This window comes from Pongo pygmaeus, chromosome 8, assembly GCF_028885625.2.
Source record: "Pongo pygmaeus isolate AG05252 chromosome 8, NHGRI_mPonPyg2-v2.0_pri, whole genome shotgun sequence".
NCBI lineage: Eukaryota > Metazoa > Chordata > Mammalia > Primates > Hominidae > Pongo > Pongo pygmaeus.
In genome coordinates, this window is record NC_072381.2 from 5,762,055 (window position 1) to 5,774,317 (window position 12,263).

A 12,263-nucleotide genomic window follows, 5' to 3' on the forward strand; every position below is an offset into this window, starting at 1 on the left:
ACGCCTCAGTTCAGTTTTCACTTTCTTTTTTTGCCCCCCCCTCCCCTTTTCTTTTCCTTTGGCCGCGAGGTTTTGCTTCCGGTTGCTAGCGCCGGTCAGAGAGAAAGTCGACATGTTCTCGCAGGCTGCCGGGCGTCCCGGGGTTGCCTCTTGCCTGTGACCCTGACGGGAGACAGAGCGCGGGCAGGCGCGGCGTCCCTGTCAGCGCCCGCGGCGAGGACCCCGGGGCCGGGGCTGACGGCGTGCCCCTGAGGGGGCTCCCCGCGGGAGCGCGGAGCCGGCGACTAGTGCTTCCCACGTGCGCCGGTGTCGCGAGGGCCCGGGAGGACGCAGAGCACGGCCGGGAGAAGCATGGGAAGGAGGCCGAGCCGGGATCTCAGGTCCTCGGGGGCGGCGGCCACGCCAAGGACGGGTAAGTCCTCCTCGGCCTGGGCGCCCGAGAACCCTGCGAGGAGGACGGCGGGTACCCGAGGCTGAGCGCTCGGGCAGCTGCCGGGGCTTGGCTGCGAGGGTCGACGCGTTCTCCTCGCCTTTTGCCGCGCTCCGGGTGAGCGGGTGGGAGGGGTCGGCGCCTTCTAGATGACTCAACCTTCTATCCTGCGCTACAACCTGTGGCCGCGCTCGGTGTCGCCGGCAGGGAGATCCTAACCGTGTCATCTTGCCCCTTTTTGAGGCGTTTCGTTTGCGTCGCCTGTCAGGGGACAGCTGCGTCCTCAGGGATATGATGATAAGTTCTTGGCTGAAGTTTCCGTCTTCGGGTTTGCACCGGCTGGGAAATCATTTCCTGCGGGTTCTGTGTGAAGCCTGCTGCTACTCGAGACTTAATGGCAATGCGCCACCTTTTCTTTTTAGGGTAAAACAGGTCTCTCCGAAGGGAGGGTCATTTTAGCAGCAAACGCAAGCCGTGCATGAGCGTTAGGATAACTTGGTGCGAGCAACACAGAAGTTTGTCTGAAGGCGGCGCCAAGCAGCGTTTCGTGGGAGAACTGGGTTGATGACTGAAATTTTGAGGAAGATTACTTTGGGAATTCTCAAGTTTCTCTTAGTCGCTTCTTGTCTATTTGAAATCTGTAAATTTAAACAAACCACGCTGACTCTTCCTTATTCTCCCTGTAAGGTAAAATCAGAACAGTAAAGTTTATGAAAGTGTATCCAAAACTTAAATATGTGGCATACAAGTGTATGGTATTATTGGAATAGCATTCGCGATCCTAGAGTCTACAGTGTTCCCTGAATAAAACTAGGGGTGAGCCTGGCGGTAATCCTGCCTAGGAGGTTTATAGCAAAGCAGTGTCCCCTAACGGTGCAAGAATACCCTTCTGTTGAAAAACTGCCTTATAGGAATGGGTGGCTCTATGCAGTATGTCCAGTACTGTACATCAGTAAATAACTAAGCTAGGCCAGAAAAAGGGTGACAAAAGGTCCACAATTATGTTAAGGAAGGCAAAGACGGTATATTTGAAATTTTGTGTATACAGAACGTTTGCCCAAATGTAACTAATTTTCTTTAAAGGGAGATTATAAGCATCTCCTGTGGTCCAAACATAGTTGTTAAAATGGGTTAAAATCGGTGAAGTGCCTAAGAACTTGACTGAGACATGGTGTTTGTTAAATACAGTATAATATCTATTCAGTAAAAATAGATCGATATGGCATGTATTTATCAAGTGAATCTCATTCTTCTATTGGTAGACATTCAAGTTATTTTCAAGATATCCCTATAACTGACAATACTGCAGTGATCATCTCTTGCTGTTATAAACAGTGCTTCAGGTAGTCATGATAGTATTTCTGTAGAATTGATTCCTTATGAGAGTGCTGGATAATAATGTTGCTAAATTTCCCTGAAATGATTGTACCTTTTTATGTTCACTCGCTCAAAAGATGTGTTTTTATCTCCATGCTAGCCAGCACTGGATGATAATGGTATTTTTAAAATATCTTAGCCACCTAGTAATTGAAAGTAACATTCTATTTTAATTTTCATCTTCCTTGGTGAATACAAAAGTTAAATCTTTTTAGCCAGGTCATATCATTTGCTGATGTTTTTATTGGGTCTGAGCTCTCTTTTCTTTCGCCCATGTAACTATTACCATAGCATTTTAATTATCATAGTTTTATAATATATTTTGGTACTTTCTTTTGAAAAAGAGCTTTGGGTTTTTCTTTTGCATATTTTCTTCCAGAAGAAATTAGAACTATCTTTTTAAGTCCTATAGAAAATCTTGGGATATTGTTTGTGATGGTGTTGAATTTATAATTTGAGAAGAGACATTCATTTGAGTTTTTCCTTCTGGGAGAATATGTACATCTCCCTTTTTCTTCTTTAAAATTTTTTATTGTGAAATGTCATTAATATGTACTGACAAAGCGTATCTGTGTAACAAATATGCTTTTTGTCAGTATATATTAATGGCATATTTCATAACAAAAATTAATAAAACCTTTAGAAACTTTAGTGAGTTTAGAAACCTTTTGTGTGTTTCTACCCCAGGAGGAATGCGTTCCCTGCCCCCCATTACCATGGCCATTATTAATTTTGCGTTAATTATTCCCTTGCCTTTTTAAACAGTTTTATCACCTATATAGATATCCTTAACTAGCATTGTTTACTCTTACCTGTTTTTGAACTTTATTTAAATAAAGTCATATTCTGTATTCTATGAGTTACTTTTGTTAAACATTGTTTCTGAGAGGCTCTCATGTTAAAGCACGTGCCTGTAGTTTAGCAATTTAGAAACTTTATTCCCAGGACCCCTTTACACTTTTTAAGAACCATTGAGGGTGCCAGGCACGGTGGCTCACGCCTGTAATCCCAGCACTTTGGGAGGCCAAGGCAGGCGGATCACTTGAGGTCAGGAGTTAGGGACCAGCCTGGCCAACATGGCGAAACACCATCTCTACTAAAAATACAAAAATTAGCCGGGCGTAGTGGCAGGTGCGGGTAGTCCCATCTATTCGGGAGGCCGAGACAAGAGAATCACTTGAACCTGGGAGGCAGGTTGCAGTGAGCCAAGGTCGTGTCACTCTTCTGCATCCTGGGTGACAGAGTGAGACTGTGTCTCAAAAGACCGTTGAAGATCCCAAAGATCTTTTGTTTATTGGATTATATCAATTGATAATTACCATATTAGATATTAAAACTGATAAATTTGAAATGTATATTTATTGGTACCTTTAAATATAATAACCCATTACATCTTAACATATTTTATCCTCCCAAAATCAGTGACAAGAATGGGATTTTTGCACATTTTTGCAAATATGCTGAATGTCTCCTTTAATGACTAGAGTCTCATCTGCTTTTGTATTCATTGTGTTGCCATGTATTATTTTGGTTGAAGTGCATGAAGAAAATGCAGCCTCATTCAGCTGAGTAGTTAGAAAAGAGACGAATATTTTACTAATCTTTTCAGATGATTATGTTCTTTTTTGATACTCATCAAAACCTAACAGTTTTGTGTTTTTGTTTCTGTTTTGTTTTTTAGGACAGTGTCTTGCTCTGTCACCCAGGCTAGAGTGCAGTGATGTGTTCATAGCTCACTACAGCCTCCAACTCCTGGGTTCAAACAATCCTGCCTCAGCCTCCTGAGTAACTAGGACTACAGGCACACACCACCAGGCCCAGCTAATTTTTAATTTTTTTTTTTTTTTTTTGTAGAGACAGCCTTGCTGTGTTGCCCAAGCTAGTCTTGAACTGCTGGCCTCTAGCAATCCCCCTGCCTCGCCTCCCAAAGCACTGGGACTGTAACATCCAGCCCCTAACAATTTGTTAAATGTTAGCTGCAGTGTAGAATTGGAAATTGTATGAATGAACTTCTCGTGCTCTAACATTAAAATCCATTGGCCTACCTTGCACTTTCAAGGGCTCTTTTACCTACACATGGGTCGTTTGGAAAATATTGGTTCACTGAATTATGCAGCTCTTTCACATGATGACACGTTTCATTGTATAATTTCAGAAAGTTGGTTGGGTGCGTGAGCTCGTGCCTGTGATCCTAGCACTTTGGGAAGTCGAGCTGGGAGGATTGCTTGAGCCAGGTTTGAGACCAGCCTGGGCAACATAGTGAGACCCCATCTTTAAAAAAAAAAAATTAGCTGAGCATGGTAGCACACACCTGTGGTCCCAGCTACTTGGGAGGCTGAGGTGGGAGGATTGCTTGAGCCCAGGAGGTTGATATTGCAGTGAGCCATGATCATGCCACTGTACTCCTTCCTGGGTGACAGAGCAAGACCCTGTGTCCTTTAAAAAGTACAGCCTTTGGAATGGCTTTTATTGAAGATCTGTTGATGATGAACACTCAGTTTTTGTTCACCTGAAAATGTCTTCATTTTGCAGCCATTCTTGAACGATGTTTTTGCTGAATACAAAAGTTGGCAATTGTTTTAACATGCTGAAGCTCTTATTCCTCTGTCTTTGGCTTTCAGTATTGCTGTTGAAAAGTCACCTATCAGTCTATCAATTCATTTTGTTCTGACTGTTTTTTGGGGATTCTTTTGTTGTTTGTTTTGGTCTTTAGCTTTTTGCTGTTTTGCTGTTAACAAGTATGTATTGGCCGGACACGGTGGCTCATGCCTGTAATCCCAGCACTTTGGGAAGCCAAGGCGGGCAGATCACGAGGTCAGGAGTTCGAGACCAGCCTGACCAATATGGTAAAACTCTGTGTCTACTAAAAATACAAAAATTATCCTGGCATGGGGGTGCACGCCTGTAGTCCCAGCTACTCGGGAGGCCGAGGCAGAAGAATTGCTTGAACTCGGGAGGTGGAGGTTGCAGTGAGCAGAGATCATGCCACTGCACTCCAGCCTGGGCGACAGAGCAAGACTCCGTCTCAAAAAAACAAAAAAACAAGCATGTATGTATGTTGCTTGGGATTGTCTTCTTAAATCTGTAAATTGGAGGTGTTTTTAAATGTGTTTATTCATAATTTATTAAATGTGAATTTCCATTTGTTTTATTTAATGTATAAATTTTTTTATTATCTACATAGTAAATATTCTCTTCTGGTGTTTTACTCTTTCACTTTGTTTCCCACAGCTTCCCCAACAGACATACATTGCCAACTTGTGGATTTTTGATAATTTTTGATAATTGTGAATTTTTGATAAGTTAAAAGTAAAACAGTGAATCTCTGGAACTGGCCTTTTGGAAGAGGGGGTAGAGTTTTTGACTACTCTTTTCATTTTCTTCATCATTATTGGTTTATTTAAATGTTTCTTCCATTTAGACCAATGTTGGTAAATTATATTTTTATAGTTTTCAGATTTATTGATATAAATTATACATGGTGATTTATAATTTTAGAAATATCTTCCTTGTATTTGTGGTTGTATCGTCTTTGTTTTCAATATTTAATTTTTTCCTTTTTTCTTGTTTATATTTGCTAAAAGATTACCTATTTTATTATTACTCTACAGATAACTAGCTTTTGCTTCTATTGATTGGCTTAGTTGGCTTTTTTAATTTGCTTTTTAAAATTACTGTTTTTATCATAAGAAATGTATCTGGAGTGTACTTTGTTTTCTCCTAGTAAGATTTTAATTACATTTAATTGGAGAACCAAATCCCTTGCTAATATTTTGTATAAAGATTCACTACCCTCCTTGGCATGGTGAAATAGACCCTGTTTAGAACCTTTCATGTACACCTGCTCCCTCGTTAGGAGAAAGAATATTCAAGACCCCAGTGCCTGAGGTTTGTCCAGTTGGGGCACCTACTTTACCCTTGTGCAGATCCCCTATTTATCTGTGCCCAGGACATTTTGCGTGGACTACACGTAGAGGTGGTGGCCATACATAATTATCTTTATTCTAGCATAAATCAGATGTCACTTTCTCTTTTGTCATGTGTAATAATCAAGAGTACCCAAAAGTGGGTCTTGAAATATAATTGTTTCTGAGAGAAATTTATTCTCAGGATTTTTTTGTAAGAGTGACAAAACTACTTAACAGTATGTATCCTTGCAATAACTATATTAATGAATATGATACAACCATTTTATACAGGTGAAAGATTGTTTAATGCCAAAGCACAAACTCATAAACCCAGTTGATAAGGAGCCAGAACAATGGTCATTACTGTATAGAGATGTCTTAAAAAGTCACCATATAAGCTTTGAAATTATTCTAATGAAAATTATATGATCTTGAGGCTAGGCGCGGTGGCTCACGCCTGTAATCCCAGCACTTTGGGAGGCCAAGGTGGGTGGATCACGAGGTCAGGAGATTGAGACCATCCTGGCCAACATGGTGAAACTCCATCACTACTACAATACAAAAAATTAGCTGGGCATGATGGTGCACTCCTGTAGTCCCAGCTTCTTGGGAGGCTGAGGCAGGGGAATCGCTTGAACCTGGGAGGCAGAGATTGCAGTGAGCCGAGATCACGCCACTGCACTCCAGCCTGACGACAGAGTGAGACTCCATCTCAAAAAAAAAAAAAAGAAAGTTATATGATCTTGAATATAAAAAGTATGGTCTCTAAAGAATTTGTTGTTTTTACATAATGTAGCAGGAAAAAAATTGTTGTGTTTATAAGCATCAGCCTGATTACCAAAAATACTTTTTATGGTAGACTGGATTTTGAGAATGTTAAAACAGTCTTCAAAAATTGAATATTAAATCCAAAAATAAGCAAGCCACAGCTAAATGAAAAAGTCATAGTACATAGGTGTAATACACTTTACTCAAGGGGTGTAATTCCAAAAAAAAGTTTTTAAAAAAGGTGATTTCTCTCCTACTGTATATACTAAATACCTTAGTGAATTTTTTATTTTGAATAGCTCTTTGTTAATCTACATAATTGTTTATAAATTTAACTTGCTTTAGAAGTTCAAATTATCCTGTATGCTATACAACACACTAATGGTAATGATGAATAAGATCTACTAATTAGGCTTTCTTCTGGGCAATGCATGTGGGTATCTTAGGTTGCTTAGTTAAAACATAATGAGTAAAGATGTCCTTAGGTCAGGCCAAATACTTCATCTTCGCCCTGCACCTCCATTTGATTTAATTTTTCGTGAAGGGCTGCATGGCTTATTGGGAAAGGACCTCATCCCTACCCCAGGCATTGGTATCAGCTTTCCTGAAGATATGTGAAGTATTAAAAAACCATATTCAGGCCTTGCATGGTGGCTCACGCCTGTAATCCTAGCACTTAGGGAGACAGAGGAGGGCGGATCAGTTGAGGTCAGGAGTTTGAGACCAGCCAGGTTAACATGGTGAAACGCCTTTACTAAAAATACAAAAATTAGCTAGGCATGGTGGGCCCATGCCTGTAATTCCAGCTACTCAGAAGGCTGAGGCAGGGGAATCGCTTGAACCCGGGAGGCAGAGGTTGCAGTGAGGCAAGATTGTACCACTGCACTCTGTCTCAAAAAAAAAAAAAAAAGCCATATTCATGATGACTTTTAATTGTGTTACATGTATAAATACATTTTTTATTATCTACATAGTAAATTTAAAAAGCTGCATCAAACTGTAGCCGGTGAGGCTGCATAAATGACGTGAGACGAAGAGTTATAATAACTTGAGATCACTGTAATGAAAAGAACGTGGATTTTAGATTAGACCTGAGATTGATAGATATCCTTACTGGGGGCTTGCGGGCAGGACACTTAAGGAAATTGGAGCTTGGAGTGAGCTTTGTAAAATAATACTAAAACCATCCTTCTAGTGGGGTTACTGTGTGACATCCAAGAACTCGGGGGCGGTTGGCTTGCTGTCCTGTGCTCCGTTCTGACGACTGAGCCCGCCCAGGTCTGCAGGGTCCTGGGGTCCTCCGGGTTCTGGTAGGGTTCCCTGGTGTGTGGAGTCCCCACCCCCTACAAGCTCCATTGGGTCTACGGAGTGTGCGGGGATCTCCCAGCCCTGTTGGCTGTGCGGGCTCAGCGGGGTTTGCAGGGATCCCCTCGTTCTGTGGGATCCGTGGGCGCCGAGTCAGGGCTATGCCCCTGGGCTCCGCTCGCGGAGCCGGCGTCACCCTTGTTGACTTTCAAAAGGCACCGCCGGCCCCGCGCCCTGCACGCTCTGCACGCCCTGCGCCGAGTTCCCCGCCCTGGCGCACTGGCCTTGGCTGGCGAGAGGGGGCCGGAGGGGCTGCCGGCGGAGCAGCCCCCTCCCCCACACACCATGAGGTGAGTCGGGGAGGGGCCCAGGTCTCCCCCATGCTGTTGTGGGAAGCTCTGACCCCCGCTGTGCCTGGGGCGGGCTCACCCACGGAGGTGACTCTTACTACAGCGCTGACTGCGAAGGAGACCCGAGAAAATGGGCCTATTCTGTCTAGTAACGTTTTACCTTCTGGTGAGGGTGTGGGGAGAGAAGCTTTGGCAGGGTCAGTGAGGCCCCGCAGCAGAGCCCCGGTGATGAAAGACACTTTTGTATGGTACCCGAAGGCTTACTTCCCTCCTGATTGTGAGTGGATTGTGTGTGGTCGTGGTGGAGCCCTTGCAGAACCACCGGAGAGATGGTGCTGGTTGTGTGTGTGCCTATGTAAACCTACAATAGCTAAGGTCATCTTTTGAAATGTAGAACAGGGATTGCACATGGACTTTGCGCTTCAAGTATTTGCAGGTTATTACCTTAGTTTTTACTCCCTTTGTGCGTGATTATCTTGGTTTAAACTTGTACGTGGCCAAAAATTTTTTAATGAATGTTTAAGTTTTTGTGAAAATTGTACATTTCTCAAGTTGTATTTTCTGGCTTTTAATAGGGTCACTTTGTTTTCTGGGTCTCTGTTTTGACTTATGGGAAATGCCATTTGTTTTCTCTACATTTTCTTCATTAAAAAAAACTGTAACTTCAGGAGTTCAAGACCAACCTGGGCAACCTCATCCCTGGGGCGGGGGGAACCCCCACAAAACCACAACTATAACTGGCTGCTACTTAGGACTATAGGAGATCTTTTTTCCAAAGTGGAAATAGCTTTATTTCACCAAGATTATGTTTATTTAAAATTTCAGATAATATATAAAGCTGTAAAAAGTAAAGCAAAAACTACTTGTACTTGTCCCACCCAAAGGTAACTTCATAGAATATTTGATTATCTACTGTGGTGCTAGGAGCTCTGTTGGACACTGGGGACTTTGGTGAACAGACAATGCCTGCCTCTATAAACCTGCTGGGGAAAATAGACGTCTCCCAACCCACCAAAAAGTAAATTTATAATAATTCCATGTTCTAATGCTTTAAAGAAAACACTTGCAGCGGGGTAATCAGAGGTTTGTCTGAGCGGATGACTTAAATAGATGCCAGTAAAGGAACAGAAAGAGCTCAGCCGTGGGAGGAATGGGGAGGAAAAAAAGAATTCTGGTCAGAAATAACACAAAGGCCTTAAAAGAGGAAAAAGCTGTAAAAAGAAAGATCGATGTAGCTGCCTCTCAGTAGTAAGTCAGGGAAAAGTAGAGCAAGATGAGGTGTAGGAAATTGGCAGGGACCAAATTTTACTTGTCCATGGCCAGGAGGGTGTGTTTTGTGTTCTGAGGGCAGTGAGAGGGTACTGAGGGGCTTTAATTAGAAATAAAGTGATCTGGAAAACCAGTTGATTAATTTGTTAAGTAAATATTTATTGAAACCCTACTGTATAACAGGCACTGTTCTGAGCACTGACATACAACATTGAAAAGGACAAAGCCCTGTATTCATGAAACTAATCTAGTGGTTGGAGGACAATCAGATAAACAAGAAAAAGTACCAGATATTGATTTAAATTGTGGTTTATATTCTTTAAGATATGGTATATTACACATATACTTCTTTTGGAACTTGGTTTTCTTTCTCCTGAATAATTTATGGTAGGACATTTTTCACTGTTACTAAATAGTTTTCTTTGGGGGCATCTTAATTTGTTTTTGGATTAAGTGTGGTAAAAAATAGCATGCATAAATGAAGAAATACTGTGCAGCAACAAAAATTTGCATGTTACGAAGCATCTGGTGAACGTTATATAGTAACTTCCTTTTGACAGTCTGACATGTGGCTCTCCTACCCCATCCCAGACCCCAGCTGCCCCTTTATGGTTTTTTATTTTGACCTATTAGTATGGTTAAATTTATGGATTTACTATTTATTGAACCACTTTTGCATCTTAGAATGAGCCCTGATTGATCTGTTATTATTTTAATGTCCTGATGGATTTACTTTGCCAATGCATATATTTAGAATTTTTATATCAATATTCATAACAGATCGGTCTATAGTTGTTGTTTTTTAATGTGTTTTGTTTAGTTTTGGTATTCGCATCTGATTGCTTTGTAAAAATAATTGAGAAGTTTCATTTCTTTTTCTGAGTTTTGGAACAGATTAAATAGCCAAGTATTATTTATTCTTCAGTTACCAAATTCATATTTACTAAACACTATGTGCTAGGAATTGGACTGGATGCTGAGTAATCAGTAGTAAACAAAACAGATATGGTTCCTGCCATGATATTGCTTGGCTTATTAAGGAAAATGACATTAATGAAGAAACTACACATATGTAATTATAAATCATGCAAGAAAAGGACAGGATGCTTTGAGAGTATATCATTGAAGATCTTTAGATTGTGCTTTTTATGCATTTGAGTAAATGACTATTGAGTATATACATATACACTAATAGCTAATTATTTAAATTAGTGTGTATTGATTTGGTATGTAATTAGGGCTGTGGTGGGTACATTAGTAAAATGAGGTCTTCATAATTACACAAAATATAAAATAATGGCAATAGTAGCTACCATTGTAGGAGGTAGCTGCATCATTTTTTAATTGTAGAAATTAAGACAGGTTAAGTAGACCCTTTTAGTCTAACATGTTCAATTGTATACACTCTTTGGAAGTCTCTCTTAAGATTATAGTAAAAGAATAAGGATACAAATCCATAAAGATCAAGAGGAGGTGAGAGGAAGATATAGCTGAAATCAGTATTTGGGAAACTGGAAAGGAGATGGGCAAGTAATAAATGATTTCATGAATTAGAGAATGCTGAAAGCTGAAGAGAGGTAACCCAGCAAGGAGCAAGCAGATTCTTTCCACAGAATCTGGAAAAGTTTTAGGAATTGGGGGTATCAAGTACAGTACTTCTGAAGTCAAGAATTACAGGATGGGGTGGGAATAGAAGGGTTGGTTGATGGTCTTTATCATTTTGACACCCTGGAACCCCTTCTCCGCTCCCATACACCCAGACAACTACTCTCTCCTCTACCTTGACAGAAGACTGAAGGTTTATACCCAGGAGACATTAACTAGGAGGCTCCAGATGGCTAAGGTGGGGGTGAAGCACCTAAATGAAAATGAGGATTGAGTGAAAGTCAGGTCAACATGCTGAACCTCGAGCAGTTGTCTTTTTTTGATTGGCTTCCAAACTGTCAGGCTTATGTGCCCCTCAACAAAATATTAATGGATTCTTAGCTGGGGAAACTTACCAGCCCATGGCAAAGTATTTAACAGATATGAACTATGGGAATTCACCTAATTGAACAGCTGGATCCATCAGATCACCTGGAGAGTAGAGCCGCTGGTCAGGAAGCATTGTTCACGTACCACAGCTTCTAGTCAGCTGTTATTTTATTTTTTGAGACAAGGCCTCACTCTGTCACCCAGACTGAAGTGCAGTAGCGCCATCATAACTCACTACAGCCTGGAACTCCTGGGCTCAAGCCATCCTCCCACCTCAGCCTCCTGTGTAGCCGGGACTACAGGCATATGCCACCACGTCCAGCTGATATTTTTATTTTTTGTAGAGATGGGGTCTCACTGTGTTGCCAGGCTGGTCTTCAACTCCTGGGCTTAAGTGATCCTTCTGCCTTGGCCTCCCAAAGTACTGGGATTACAGGTGTGAGCCACTGGTGCCTGGCCCTAGTCAGCTTTTAAATGCCTCACATTTGAGTATAAATATACAGCCAAGGGTCGCCTGCCATAGGATGGAAGTCTCTAATGAAAAAGAGACCAAGTAGGAAATAAACAAGTAGGAAATAAAAGGAGCTGAGTATAAATAGATTTACTTCAGGGAACAGAAGAAACTTCAACAAATAAAACTAGTATCTTTAAAGAGAAGGTATTACATCTGTGAAAGATGAAAAAGGTTATATAAAAAAACTGCTGCGACAGAAGAAATTTCTTAAAAATTTAATACAAGGTTTAGATAATAAAGCTGAAGAATTCGCCCCAAAAAACCAGAAGAGCAACAAGAATTAGAAAATAAGAGTGAAATGATAAGAAAATTAGAGGGCCAACCAAAGAGGTTCTTCATCTAATACAGTGGAAGGAAACTATCTATGT

The 12,263-nt window shown here is 41.3% G+C and overlaps 1 protein-coding gene across 20 annotated transcripts in view; it reads left to right on the forward strand.

Moving 5' to 3' along the window:
- Positions 1 to 12,263, forward strand: part of TASOR2 (transcription activation suppressor family member 2) — an 80,253-nt gene continuing 67,990 nt past the window's right edge. For 3 of the 20 annotated variants that reach the window (XM_054437196.2, XM_054437201.2, XM_063669530.1), the window contains exon 1: positions 282 to 412. Coding sequence is in view for 9 of the 20 variants with exons in the window: in XM_063669521.1 (XP_063525591.1) it covers positions 352 to 412 (61 nt within the window). In the remaining 11 variants the exon portion in view is untranslated. Of the gene's footprint in view, positions 413 to 7,826; positions 8,139 to 12,263 lie in introns of those variants that run through there. The other 17 variants (XM_063669522.1, XM_063669524.1, XM_063669523.1 and 14 more) reach the window with 13 other exon arrangements.